The 15,135-nt window shown below is 34.6% G+C and overlaps 2 protein-coding genes across 3 annotated transcripts; both read right to left on the bottom strand.

The window, feature by feature from the left end:
* Window positions 1-919: 919 nt before the first annotated feature.
* Window positions 920-3,024, bottom strand: LOC143579836 (aspartic proteinase 36-like). The gene is made up of 7 exons (XM_077063018.1): window positions 2,783-3,024; window positions 1,765-1,992; window positions 1,525-1,690; window positions 1,366-1,439; window positions 1,164-1,296; window positions 1,043-1,109; window positions 920-993 (listed from the first exon to the last, which is right to left on the bottom strand). The coding sequence occupies exons 1-7, from the start codon at window positions 3,019-3,021 to the stop codon at window positions 920-922; spliced, it is 981 nt and encodes a 326-aa protein (XP_076919133.1). The 5' UTR covers window positions 3,022-3,024.
* Window positions 3,025-7,529: 4,505 nt separating this feature from the next.
* Window positions 7,530-10,349, bottom strand: LOC143579848 (uncharacterized). Of its 2 annotated transcripts, none has more exons than XM_077063028.1 (7): window positions 10,191-10,349; window positions 9,381-9,421; window positions 9,229-9,292; window positions 8,957-9,145; window positions 8,093-8,164; window positions 7,805-7,980; window positions 7,530-7,707 (listed from the first exon to the last, which is right to left on the bottom strand). In XM_077063028.1, the coding sequence occupies exons 1-7, from the start codon at window positions 10,347-10,349 to the stop codon at window positions 7,590-7,592; spliced, it is 819 nt and encodes a 272-aa protein (XP_076919143.1). In that variant the 3' UTR covers window positions 7,530-7,589. The 2 variants fall into 2 exon arrangements, with proteins under 2 accessions (XP_076919143.1, XP_076919144.1); XM_077063029.1 differs by having other exon boundaries at window positions 9,229-9,297; window positions 10,191-10,237.
* Between the last annotated feature and the right edge of the window lie 4,786 nt (window positions 10,350-15,135).

Here is a 15,135-nt window from a genome sequence, read left to right as displayed (position 1 = left end):
TCTCTTTATTAATAGGTTTTTTTGGAAAATTTCCCTCCCCATTATGCCCAACGTACACGGTACACAAGATTTGTCACGAGAAAAACTTAAAATAGAAATGAACAAATGAAACATCGAATCACATTAATTGGACCGGGGACTATGAATATGACGGATGAAGATTCCTGCATATTTCATATTTGGACCGCATATGAAACTTTCTATGTTTTTGTTGTTTGGTAATGACTGCAGACTCTGACTTTGAACGGAAACTTTCAAATGCTGTATATATACAGCATCATTTCATTAAGTTTCGTCAAGTGGCGTATAGACCAGGAAATGGAAACGATAATACAAGACGAAAACAACCAAAATATTGGATTTGAAGATTGTAGCATGCAATGTTTCTTTGAGTTTATACAAATGAAAAAGAAAAAAAAAACATTTGTGTTCAAAACTAAGTACATATACATGTCTAAGCTCTATAGATATACAAAAACCGACCTCGTGTAACTATTGACATAATCATAAAGTATGATGGTTATGCTATAAAATCCAAAAATAAATAAAGATTATTTTCATTTAAAAAACTACAATAAATGTAGCAAGAAAGCAAGATACATGGTGAGGGTCAGTTTATAAAGTGTATTATGCAGTGAGTTTCTGTAATCCATTGAACTAGCATTTGACATCCTTCTGCGACCGCTTGATTTAGTAGACACGTTAACCGGCTTTCTACCTAACAACATGATTAAGAACCTTAACAATGTCTTCATTTATTTTATTTTTTATTTTTTTTTACAATAAGAGTTAAAGTTTGATGGACTTACAGTCATGGTCAACCCATCCAATCCGTTGACCGCCCAAGTCATAAACAATGCTCTTGTCTTTCAAAACAATATCTGCATGAAACGAGATGCTTTTTTATTAAATTAATCTATTACCTGGTTGACCCGTTACCGAACAAATAGAACCCTAATTGGCCCGTTTCATATAAAGGGCTAAAATTGCTACCTTTAATGATCAAGAACTCATACAATAATAATAATTTAAATATTCATACCTCCTAAAATTGTGAAACCTTGACCCTTAACCTTCTGGAATCCGATACACCATGCGGTCTCACCGTCCTAAAAAGATGTAATATATATTCAAATATGACCACAAAAAAGAAAAAGATTCACTTGTTTTACTATAATAACAATATTGAGCATGAAAATACCAGTCTTCTGTCTCAGAAGGTAGTTCTCGGGTTTTAAAACCATAGAAGCGTCACCCGCAAAATTAAAGCTCACACTTGGAAACACCTCAGAGGCACTAAAACAATATTAAATAATAGAAAACAAATACTAATAAAATCATTTAAAAAAAGCATCAAATACTCACTTATTCTTAGTTACATAACACTGATATCCCTTTGCATCAAAAGGCTGCACAGATTGAGGAACAGACTTTGTAATCTGCAAACATTATGCAAAACTGTTAAATTATTAAGAGAGTTAAAAAGTTTAAAGCTTTATGACAGTTTTGCCCTTTGGTTCTTACCTCGTTTACAAACGCATTATACGCCTCTTCTGCTAGGTATCCAAGAGTTGTTCCCGAATCAATTACAGTTCCTTTTCGGTTATTTGATGATTCAAAAACCGATGGATCGATTGATAATTTTTTGTCTTTAACAGAAATACTTTGCAGATTTAGATTATAATGTTGTCTGCAAGGTTGACTGTGTTTGACTAAGAAACCGTGCCACAAACTGCAAACACAGTGATTCAAAAGAAAGCTTACTGTGACGGGACAAGTGGCGTATAGACCATGTTTGGATCCATGATTTGACCAATGACCAAAATACCCCCGCCATCACCATCACCAACGAGACAATGAGAAAACGCATCCGGGGCTGCCCCTTGAGAAGAAAGTTGTGAAATTACAGATAAGCCCTGTTGACCGAACCCGAATATTCCATCAACCGCTCTATCGGGCATAGTTAACTCACCAGATTGATATGTGCTGCAACTGTTTCACAACTCTGTTAGATCAAAAAAGGTTTTAACTTTTAACATTCACCAAAATGCATAAAGAGTTGACCAACTTTGACTAAATTTCTATTTCAGGTAAACCAACTTTCTATTTGTTTTTGTCAGAAAATAATCATTCACCTTCGAAAACGGATAGTTAAAACTTAAAGTTCCCATTTTCCCGTCCATTATATTCATCATTAAATCTTGCAAGTTTTTCAAGTCAATAGAGTAAAATTGGTATTTTGTTAGCTAAAAAGTGCATTAAAATGTACAAATATTAAACTGTGACACTTTTCCATGTGGACAAAACCATCAAAGTTTCAAACTTTCCGACCTTAAGTAATCTTTTGAGTTAACCGGTTTTCAAAAATGATAGTTATAATTTACAAAGTTTCTCATCTACCCTTCATTACATTTATCAAGTTTTTCCGAGTCAATAGAGTAGTATTAGAACTTTGTTAGCTAAAAAAGGCATAAAATGTACATATATAAAATTGTGCCACTTTTCCATGTCGATAAAACCATCAAAGTTTCAAACTTTCAACCTTAAGTAATCTTTTGACTTAACCGGTTTTCAAGTATCATGCCAAGAAAAAAGTCAACATGGTCAAAGTTAACAAGATGTGGCCTGCACATCATTAATTTGAGCAGATGACAGGTCAAATTAGTTAAATCAATTTTTTGAAACTTTGATGGTTTTTTGTTCGGGTGAAGAAAATATTATTGTTACCTAAAACCGAAATTTAACCAAAGTTTGCTACTTTTTTATTTAGCTAATAACTTACCCGAACACAACCGAGGATGAAGCATTTGATGATAGGTTTGTCTTATCAGACATCATTTCCAAATGAAGTAAATCAGACACATAATATCCTGATGTTGCACTACCATCTCCATACTTAAATCTATAACTGCACTGGTCCTTTGAACATTCCGCATCACCAGATTGCATTCCAATGGAACAGCTTTTGTGTGAACAAGAGATTACAGAAGATGTTGATGAACTTGAATGGTCATACAACATGACTGGAATCTGTTTTAAATTAAAAAAAAAAAGCACGCGCACATTGTCATCGGTCGATCGTTTAAATGTCAAACTATGATGAAAGTGTATATAAAAGAGTGTGTGAATAATACATCGAGTCCACTTAATCTCGGGCAGCCTTTGCAATCTTTGCATTTGACCCATAATACATCACTTCCTGTATCAACTTGTACATAATATTCCTTTGGAGGAGAACCCAATTTGACCTTTGAATAATAAAGCCTAACACATATATAATTCTTTAAAATAAAGAAACTTGTAGATTAACACACCAACAGTTTTAAACAATTTTACAAAGTAACCTAGAATATTACTCATCTTTCTTATCAAAATAAGTATGCATGTAAACGAATAAAATGCTTGGTGAACTGTTCGATAGAAAGTTCGTTTATTTAATAAATGAACGAACATGAACACATGTCATATTCGTGAGTTCGTTTATGTTCATTAATTTAAATTTGTTTTATGTCTGTTCGTGCGCGTTCCTTTATATAATTATTTGAAAATTTTTGGTCCATTACAACTTAGTCCAGTTTCATGAAATTGAAATATAACCCGTTACAATTTAGTCTGGTTTTATTAACTTCTTAGGCCCAGTAGATTGATTTTCATGTTTACTTATAAGTGGTTTCCGCTCGGTTATGCTCATTTATGTTTGTTCAGTTATGTTTGTTCGTTTAACTTAATGAAGCGTTCGTTGTATTGTAACGAATGTTAGGGGTGTGCATGAAACCGAAAAAACCGATCCGATTCGGTGTGCATGTAATTCATAATAGATTAATATACAGTTTAACCCATATATTTTAGCCCAAATGTATAATAATCAAATAATTATCAGCTAACAAAAAAATTTAGGCCCAAATTCATTATTTTTGGCGAACTTCTTTTTCGCCCCAAAGTTTTCAAGCCCAAATGGCAAAACCAAATATATCGAAACCGAACTAAATCCAAACCTAAAAAACCAAAATCAAACGGTTTCCAAAAATTCAAAAACTGGCATTTTGGATGTTGGTTAGGTTTGAGCACAAAACCGAACCGACCCATGCACACCCCTAACAAACATGAACACATTCATTTTCACAACGAATGAATACGGCGAAGAAAATCTGTTATTGTTCAATCTCTGTTCCGATAAACTTAACCGAACGAACATGAACATGCCTCGTTCTTATTTAATCGCTTCGCTTACATTAAAAAGATTAAAACTTTGCTACAATTAAACATCTAATACATAAAAATAAACAAACTACCCGACACGATACGGATCATAAGTCCCTTTAACCGGGAAATCAATAAAATCTTTCCTCGAAGCCTGCTGTAATAATCCGCGGTGCCTCGAATAATCTCTATCTCTAATCTTACTCAACTCCACCAAATTATCAATATTATTATTATGTGGAAAAGCTCTTTCTAGCTTAAAACTCGCCGGAAAACTACAAAGAACAACCACCCCTTGTAACAATAACACGGACCGCAATGCCGGACAATGCCCGCATCCCGAATTTCTGATCTTAATTGTATTGTGTTTCTTTGAGGACTTTTATCAAACACCTGGTGTGCATAAGGGTTGTTTGTGATTTTGTGAAGATAATAATATTATCAAAGGGTTTCAAAATTGGGTAATGTTGGGTTTGTGATTGTGATAATTTGTTGGTGTTTGATGAAGATTTAAGGATGATGAGAAGCCCCAAATTTGAAAGTCGGTAATATTATTATTAAAACCCACCAAAAGTTTGATTATGGTTCGGTAAGTGAAGCTCGGTTTGGTATCGTTTATTAGAAAGGTTATTTTTAGGGTTGGGCTCAGGTTCGATCTCGTTTGATCTTGGCTTGGGCTCGGGTTCGGTCTAGATTAACATAAGTTGAATGAAATGTTTGTTTTTTATAACGATAATATTTATTGGTTAGTTAGAATTAGCCGGTGATTATGAGATGTAGTGGGGTGATGTTGCTGCCACCTCACCCTACTTTTTATGTTAAATCATTTCGTCTAGATTTCATGTGGGCATCAAAGATGAGAAAGTTTGTTCGGGCGCTAATGTAATACTCGCGGAGGGTGTGCAAGAAGCCGAAAAACCTGAGTCCGAAACCGAAAAAACCGAAATATCCAAACCGAAGAAACATAAACGAAACAAAACGACGGTTTGGTTTTATGTTTTTATAAAGCACGAACTTGCGGTTCAGTTTTGGTTTTGCATGTATTAGAAACCAAAAAAATCGAACCGAACCGAATTTATAGTTTTTTATTTTTATTTTTTATTCTAAGTAATTTATAAGAATTTAATAAATATGTAACTCATATATTTTGGCTATATGTATAATAGTCAATTAATTAATTATTAGTCAAATTATTTAAAATTAATTATTTCAGCCAACTTTTTTTCAGCCTAAAATTTTCAAGCTCAAACGGTAAAAACCGAAACGAGACCAAAATTAAAACCGAAAAACTAAAACAGAACAGTTTAAAAATCCAAAACCGAAGTTTTAGTTTTTGGTTTGGTTTTGGGCTAAACCAAACCAAACCACGCACACCCCTAATAACAGGCATCGGGGCTAAGTGGGTGTGTCAAAACTTTTCCCAAAGAATCACACTCACCCACTCATATAATAATAATAATAAATCATCATCATCATCATCATCATCGTACTCAGTATATCCCACCAATAGCAAAGCTATGGTAGGGTCTGAGGAGGGTAAGATGTAGACAGCCTTACCTCTACCCCATAAGGATAGAGAGGCTGCTTCCGGTGAGACCCCCGGCTCGATAGTAGTTTTGCATCAAGCCTTGGACATAAGGCACATAGCACTCAATCATCGGGACACCGGCTGATCGGTGCATGTACCCTTGTCTTTCGGCTATCAACGCCACTACATGATGCCTGATTAACCGTCCGTCACTTTTAACGTTATTTTCACGTGATTAGTAAAATAACGTCAAAATTAGTGCAAATTCACTTTTGCCCACCCGAGGGTTCACACATATATACATCATATGTGCGCACCGCAAGCAGGGCTTATAATAATAATAATAAAAATAAATATAAATATAAATATAAATATAAATATATTGTTAGTTAAATCATTACGAATTTCTAAAAGGAAAAGTTAACAAGAGCCTCCATGCCTATTTGGTAGTGACGCAACGTTTTTCACTTTTTAGTTAAACCGCTCCGGTCGTACAATTGACTTAAAAGTTGGAAAACTTAACAAAGCTAAAATTGCACAAATAATCTTAATCTAAGCCAGAAAGCTATGTCATATTCTTTATTCAAAGAAATCCTTGTGCTTTGATTCGCTCCAACACTTATGAAAGGTAAAGTAACTACACTATTGAAAATCTTGTCGTTTCTCGCACGTTAAATTGACCAAAGAGAAACTAGTACAATTGCATTAATAGCTGTTTTCTAATATTTTTTACCAATGCACTTGTTTGTGATGTCAAGGGCCTCTCTAATGGAGTTAACTTAAGAATGGTGAATCTTGCAGTCTTGCACCATGCAAATAGATATTGCATGTGTGTAGGTAAAATACAAGTAAATGGTTAAAAGTCAATGTTTTTCATCTTTTTTAACCTTCTAAAAAAATACATAAATAAAGTTCATTTATTTATAGATATTGCAAATGTGTGGGTATATTTCCTACACATAATCCATAGAATCTACACAATTCATTGTAATATGAATAACTGTTAGCTTTGGCTTTACTTACGTTTGTGGCATGTATCTATACGGGTCTTATCAAAAGAGGATTAGGTTATTTTGGTAAATATATTCAACCAACACCAATTCTTTTACCTATTAATAATTTAGAATATTTCACAAAACCCCTATCCCTTATTGTTGTACTTGTTTCTTTAGTACTTTCAGTGATTCCTATCACCGTCATGTTTCTTGAATAATTTACAATTGGTATTCAAGCTCATATTTTTGCAACATGATAAAATGTAGAGAAATTCGTAATTTAGTCAAACTTAAGTTTATGAAATCTTAATTTGTATATAAAAGCCTTTAATCAATTTTATAACAAATTAATTATAAAAAGATTTCCTAAGGATTGAAATTGTTGAAACTTCAAAGCTCTCCTTATTAGCAAGTGGATATTGTATATGAAGAGATTTTTATTATTTTACCCGCGTTTATCTTTAACATTCCCTTTTAAACGAAGGAAGATGATGGGGAAGTGAGCTAAAGCTAAACGCAAGGATCAAAGACTCATCGTATGAGCATTAAATAGTTCATAAATTGTGTAAAAGACTCGGCATGATGACTAAAAACAAGGTCAAATGGCGTAGTTATGCATCTCTATTGCACATACTCGATAGACTTTACACGCCTTTTGACAACGAACAGAACCAAAGTTTGTTGCAAAGTTCAAGCAACGAACGGATTCATCGGTACATAAACATTTGCGAAAAATTGTTTTCTCAGTTTTGACTTACAAGGCAACATTGCATATATTATAGTTCCAAAATCTAAACCATAAGGCATGTTTTGAATTTTATTATAACAATCTTTCAACAAAAAGAATTACAAAACTTTTGTTACCATCAATCTTCTTTGAGCAGAAGCGAGGTATATGATAGAAGTGAAGACAATTCATCTGGTGTCGCATTGCCAAACCCTTGCCAACGTATTCTACCAAATTTGTCCAGCAAGAACATGTAACTGTTGATCATGAACGATAACACGAGTTTATTAAAAAACGAATGATGTTTTATATTTCATAAGCTGAGAAGAAAGATGTACATAAAAAGATTGATACCCGGTTAGAAGGTTGAGTATTTTAAGCTCTTTTCTAAAGTAATAATGATCACCGAATGCATACGCGGTTTGTTTATGCAACACGCCATTTTCCTCAGGTTTTGACTTCTTTAATATTAGAAGTAAAAGCTTCTTTATTGGGGTCAAAGATAGCAACCATGATTCAATGAATGATATCTAAAAAAATAAAAATAAAAATAAATTATAATATTTATAAAGAATATGCAAGAAAACCTGAAATTTATAGAATTTTAATTATAAAGTGATAGGCGTTACTACTATTTAATACCTCATATAACCGAACTTTATTTGAGTCTTTGAAAGCTTCAATAAAGGGAGCACTCCAAGAATCAGTCATTGCCTGTAAACAGATAGCATTTCAATAATTCAATAAATATATAATATATATATTCCCGATTATAAACTTTACATCATACTAGGGGTGTAAACAAGCCAAGCCACTTGTGAGCTGCTCGAGATCGGCTCGTTAAAAACTCAAATCAAGTCAAGCTTTTATAAAAGCGCATTTAATAAACAAGCTCAAGCGCCAGCTTCGCACATCCAGCTCAGGCCGGCTTGCTAGCCTAAACAAGCTTTTTATTTATATAATTTTTATTTAATATATTTATATACTAAATGTTATTATATATAGCCATGTTATAAAAATAATTATATAATACATATTATATTATATATAAAAATTATAATTATAAATATATATATGTAAATAATTATATTGTATATCTAAATAAATATTAAATAATTAACTAAATAAACAAGTAAAGCCTGAGAAGAGCTCGAGCTTGACAAACTACTCTGGGCCGAGCTCGAGCTTTAGAAAAACAGCTCTAAACAAGCGGAGCTCGAGCCTTCTTAAATTAAAATATACTGAGCTCGAGCCAAAACGAGATCGGGCTCGGCTCGTTTACCCTCCTATATTATACTGTATTTCATATTTCATATAACATATATGAGTATATGACAATCAAGAAATTTGCTTATAAATAGTCTCTCTTTAGCAGGTTTATATTAACTATGCTACAATTAACATGTATAAGTAAACATTTTTGAAAAAAACATAATTCATAAAATGTGACACAGATTAACATAATTCCTTACACAAAATTGATGAGAAATGAAATGAAATTAAAACCTGAGAGGTTGCTCGAAACGAAAGACACATTAAAGTAGCTTTCGGTATATCATCCTTCATCGAGTCAGTGTCGGTTCCATAAGTAGTTATCGGTAGTTTGAAACATTTGCCATTTGACGAATTGACTTCTAGCTGAGGAAACTTCACAGCTGCCATTGCTGGAATGATAATCTTATTTGCTGTAGCAATCTGTGTGATGTGTAAACATTTGATAAACTATAAACCGTAAAGAGTTCATATAATCTGCATATATTATTAAAGAAACAACTTACCTTACCACCATGTTCTTTGAGTTCTGCCATATCAGCAAAATATCCTCTATTCATCTCATCTTTACTGCCCTAAATCACACAAAACAAAAATTATCCAATATGATCCACTCAAGAACAAATTACAGTTACAAAACACCGAATCTAAAACTTACAGTCGAGCACGCTCTTTCTCGATCGCATCCTTATTTCCAAGCTGCATTCAACTAAGCTTCATTACAAATTACAAGTACTAGTGGCGCAAATGAGCCGAGCAGGCTCGTGAGCTAATTGAGATCAGCTTGTTAAAAGCTTAAACGAGCTCAAGCCTTAAAATAAGCCTGTTTAATAAACGAGCCCAAGCCTGAGCTTCACTAATCGAGCTCGACCAGGCTCATGAGCCTAACAAAACCGATCGTCGCTTATCAAGCTCAAGCTGGCTCGCGATACCAAATTAACAATTAGCAAGCTCTCACTCACGTAAAAGCTTGAATCGAGCCGAACTTAAACAAGCTCTTGTCCTAAAATAAGCTTGTTTAATAAACGAGCTCAAGCTAGCTCGCGAACCTAAACAAGCTCTCGCTACTTATCAAGCTCAACCTGGCTCGTGATACCAAATTACTAATTACCGTGCTCTCGCTCTCGTAAGTCTATAGATGAGCCGCGCTGGAGCCTAATCGTGTTCAGGCTCCGCACGTTTGCAACATAATAACCACTGTTAAAAGCTCGAGTCGAGCTGCATTCAAATCAGGCTTCATTACTCGAGAGCAGCAGCTCGTTAAAAGCTCCAATCAAGCCGAGCTTAAACGAGCTCGAGCCTTAAAATAAGCTTGTTTAACAAACGAGTTCGAAATCGAGCCTATCATATATATATATATTTACTATACATAAAATTATAATATAAAATGTTTATAAAAATAACTAAAAATGTATATAAATTAATTAATTAATAAATAATAAATGCGTAAACGTATTAATTAAGTAACCTGATAGAAATCGAGAAAGCGGTTAGAGGTTAACCGTGCCGGAATATTATTCGGTAAAATTGCTTTATGTTGCTGTCCGGTGGATGATAATAGTAATAATAACCGAGAGCTCAGAGTAACCGTAGATCTGTGTGACGTCAGCTGCTTTAACCGCAACATGTTCTCTATGGCTCCGTCGTCGGCGACAGCGACGATGATTTGTTGTGAGAGAGAGTGTGTGTAAAGTGATGCAGGGTTTTGAGTTGGGTAACTAGAAACAGGATCCGGATATATTTGGGTCGGGTTATGTTTTGGATTTGAGTTGTAGATGGGTTTAGATCCGGAAGTTTGTGGGCCTAGAGACCGGTTTGCATTTTGCCAATTTTGTTGAAGCCCAAGTAAAGAGATCTTACTTGTTAGGTGTAACCGTGTAAGTAGCCGTGCACAAAAAACCGAACCTGGAACCGGACATGAAAAAAAAAAGACATGGAATCGGTTATTTATACCCAGGTTTTTAATATCCGAGCCCGTACCCGACCCTATCCGTACTGTACGGATAGAGTATGCATTTCAGTACCAAAACCCGTACCCAAACCGGACCCGATTTGTACCCGGTAATACCAGAAAACCAAAACCGGTTCCATACACGGAACCTGGTTTTTCAAATACCCGAAAAATACCTGAAAGATATACGATAAATACCCCTAAAAAGTGCAACTCCTTTAAAAAAATCCACATACCCGAAAAATACCCGGAAAAATCCCTGAAAAAACCTGAAAATAGGGTTTTTTCAATACCTAAAAATAGAGTATTCAAATAACCGATTTTAAAACACCCGGTTCTATACCCGACCCAAACCTGATACATAGGGTATGATTTTTAGAGACAATACCCGGACCCGGACCCGGGTATTGCCAATACCCCATTTTCCAATACCCGATCATATCCGAACCTGATTCCATACCCGAACCCGGGTATTTGAAAACCCCGATTTGTGCACCTCTAGGTGTAAGTGTGTAACTGTGTAAGTAAACCAGCTGAACCGAGCCTGAGCTCAATTAGGCTCTCAAGTCTTGCAAATTTTTCAAGTTTAAGCTCGGCTCATTTTATTTACATTTTCAATTGTTTTTTATATGTTGAGAGAAACCATAAGCTCTGCTCGAGCTTGTGTGCAGTACGTTAAAGTTTTAAACGAGCCAAAGTTTAGCTCAAGCTCGGTAGTGCAGTGGTAAATTTTAACATAAAAGTCTAAAAGAGTTAAAACTTAACTACACAAGGCTAGTTAACTAAACAAGCATTATTTGAAGCTTGGGTTTGGCTTTAGCTCAAGACTGGACTCATTAAAAACTTTTAATCAATCAAATCTTGAGTAGCTTTCAAGCAGTTCAACTCGTTTACACCTCTATCTTAACATGGTTGGCTTGTTAATCCACCGACAATTTGACACTATTATTTTCAATATTGATAAATGAATTACTTATTTGCTTGTAGATTCATTGGGCGATATTGCTCTCAATACGTCCCACCACACATAGTCTTGGCCAGTGTTTTAAAAACCGGTATTTAACTCGTACTGGATCTGGCTAAAAAATTGTACAATCGGTTGAACCGGGTTGTACCGAGAGGTTCAACCGAGTTAATAGTTTAAATTGTGATATCATATAAACTAAACATAACTTCAACTCAAAAAATAATTAGCGCATAACTCATTTTGAGTTTATTATCCGTCCAAGCTCTGAGTAGCTCACATCTTGTTAAGTTGTTTGCGCCCCTAACATTTTAAATAAGCGGCCAGCAACACGCCGCAACACCGTGTACGCTCTTCTCCTTCTTTCCTTACCTAAACCAGATTTGGGGTTTTCAGGTTTATATTATTATTATTATTATTATTATTATTATTATGCATTTGCGTTGGCACATTTCACATTCATCCGAACTAATTAAAGCTTTAAAGCTTCTAAACTAAGATCAGTGTTGTGTGTTTAGTTTCATCTACATTTATTTTATGAAACTAAGGCTGTACTTAGTCGTGTCTGACGTCTCATGAATAGAAATTTCATGACCCCACGTTCTATGAATGATTTTTTAAACGAAAACTGACAGAACCGAAGCTGAAGTTAACCGAAAATCGTTATTTTTTCTTTACCCTAGGTTAACCGAAATTAACCAAACCATTTAATGTTTTCATATATTTCTAGCTTTTATACCTTCATTTCATGTATTTACGCATCCATTTTACGTAATTATGAGTAAATATTTTAGCCCAATTTTGATTTTGGTTATTAACCAAACAGATTATTTGAAAAACCCATTGGTTAATACGGTGGAGGCTAATAACTTAACTGTGCACACCCCTAGTTTTGCTATCCGAAAAGGGCTAGCTGCGCAGCTTGTTGCCCGTTTGCCTTCTGTATTGATGTAAACTTTGCTTTTTAATGAGATATATAGTTGGATTTTAAAAAATAAAAAAATTATGAATGACGCAAGATATGCTCTTCTTTGAAATGATGCACGGGCTTATTTAGGCATGTAAACGAACCGAACAAACACGAGCACTTAATCGAACACATAGTATGTGTTCGTGTTCGTTTATTTAAAAATTAAACATGTTCGTGTTCGTTTAAGTTTGTTTGTTTAAAGTCTAAACGAACAGTTCATGAACATAAATGAACATACCTAAACAAAGACAAACGAACATATATATATAAACATATATAAATGAACATATATATAAACAAATGTAAATGAACACAAACAAACATGAAAGAACATAAATTAACACAAATGAACAAATATAAAACCGTTAAGTAGATGACTCATCTAACAAATACTAAATTATTCTAATAGACTTATATTAAACATTTATAAATGCTAATTACAATAATATATATAAATGCTTAATATAAGTCCTCTATTATATTCTATATTAACACATAAACGAACATAAATGAACGAACGAACACAAACTTTTTGTTCATGTTCGTTCGTTTATAAATAAACGAACTTCCTGCCGAACGGTTCACGAACAGTGCACGGAACGCTCGGTTCGTTTACAGTTTGGAGTTTTGCTTATTCTTTACTGTGTTCACACTTTGTGTTTTATTTGTGTTGTAACAAGATTCTAATGTCTTTGGGTTAGGAGAGAATGGCTAGGCGTTGTAAAACCAGGAGCGTTGAACGCGACAGACTAAGCAACTTGCTAGATGATCTTATCCATAAAGTCCTATCTTTTATTGGCATTAAACAAGCAATCCAAACAAGTGCGTTGTTGTCTAGATGGAGGTATCTCTGGACGACAACACCCTCTCTCCATGCAGGAGGCTAGAGCTGTGATGAATGTTGCATCAGCACGAAACCTTATGAGAGAATTGCAGGCGCTACTAGATCAGTGGAAAAAGAATAGTGAACCAAAAACAGCTCGTGCCAAGAAACGCAAGGAACCATTGAAGAACCACACGGAGCAAGTTGAAGTTGACACAAATGTGAAGTGTCATCTTGAACGGATGACACGCATCAATGAGCAGTTCAAGAAAGGGTTTAAAAATACTGGTCGGGCAATTTCAGTGCTGCGGAAGATTGAAGGAGTAGTCACAAAGCTGCCTGCGTCGCATTGGGCTAAGTTGGAAGTAAGTTTTTCTAGTCTGTGTGCTGAGGCTGAAGCTAGCATGGGTGTTATGGCGGATCATTTGAAGATCCAATGTGATAATAAGTGAACTTGCTATCGCACCACGTCCGCCTTGATGACAAATTGTAAGTTTTTGATTTTTCGTAGCTTTTTATTACCGTCACTATATATTAATTATGATATTATACGAGTTACGATAAAAGAAATTATTCGTATTATGTTAAAAACTTGTACTTTTATTCAATGTTTTAAAAACCTGTTTTTAACTCGTACCGGACTGGGTTAAAAAATGGTATAACCGGTAACCGGGTTGAATAGTTTACCTTATAATTTTATATAAGTGCAACTTCAACTAAAAAAATAGCCCAAAAGTATATGATTCCATAATGAAATATAATCCAAAAGTTAATCCATAATAAAAAAATAATACAAAAGCACTCGGTTTTCAAAAAGTAATCCAAAAGCTTACCCGTTTCAATATTAAACGCTAGGTTAAAAGTAATTTTTAATAAATACGGGCTGCAAAATGTTAAAAATATCTTGGGCTTAAAACCGGTTTGCTAGTTTAAACTGGTATGTTAGAAAAAACCGACGGTTCAATGTTCTAGCAAACCGCCCAAAAATACTGGGATCAAAATACCGGCCTAATGCATGAACCCGGTTTTTAATACACTGCTTTTAATTATTTCAGGTTCCATCATCTTGTTAATGTTCATCCTTTTGGGATTCTGAAGTTTATAATTTTTGTGCTTCCAGACTTAACTATTCAAGGATATGTGTTTTTGTGTAAGGCTTTAATAGTATTTGACTTATTTTATATTTCCGGGAGTAAACTGTGGTTTTTGTCCATGTGGTTTGTCCAAATCTGCGGTTTTAGTCCAATAGTTTCAAATTTGCGATTTTCGTCCCTGTGATTTCATGTCACTTGCATTAAACCCAATCCCACTATCCGCGTTAAGTCTGGCCGTTCAACCCATCAGCGTGCCGCTCACGTGAGAGGCATTTTTGTCCTCTTTTTTCTCCCAAATAAACCTCAGACTCACATGTGTGTGTGTGTGGGGGGGGGGGGGGGGGCTTGCGAATTAGAACTGGGGTTATTTTGGGAGAAAAATGACAAAACTTCCCCTCACGTGAACGGCCAGACTTAACGAGGTTAGTGTGATCGGTTTAATTGCAAATGAAATAAACCACATGGATGAAAATCGCAAATTTGAAACTATTGAACTAAAATCGTAGATTTGGGCAAACCACAGGGACGGAAACTACAGTTTACTCTATTTCCAAGCTCCAAACTTTTATATTATGAAACAATAATATACATCTTGTGGGACAATATTGATA

The sequence above is a fragment of the Bidens hawaiensis genome, unplaced genomic scaffold (genome assembly GCF_021521415.1).
Source record: "Bidens hawaiensis isolate Kalapana, Puna unplaced genomic scaffold, B.hawaiensis_p1.1 tig00029992_1, whole genome shotgun sequence".
Lineage (NCBI taxonomy): Eukaryota > Viridiplantae > Streptophyta > Magnoliopsida > Asterales > Asteraceae > Bidens > Bidens hawaiensis.
This window is presented reverse-complemented; position numbering and strand designations above follow the sequence as displayed.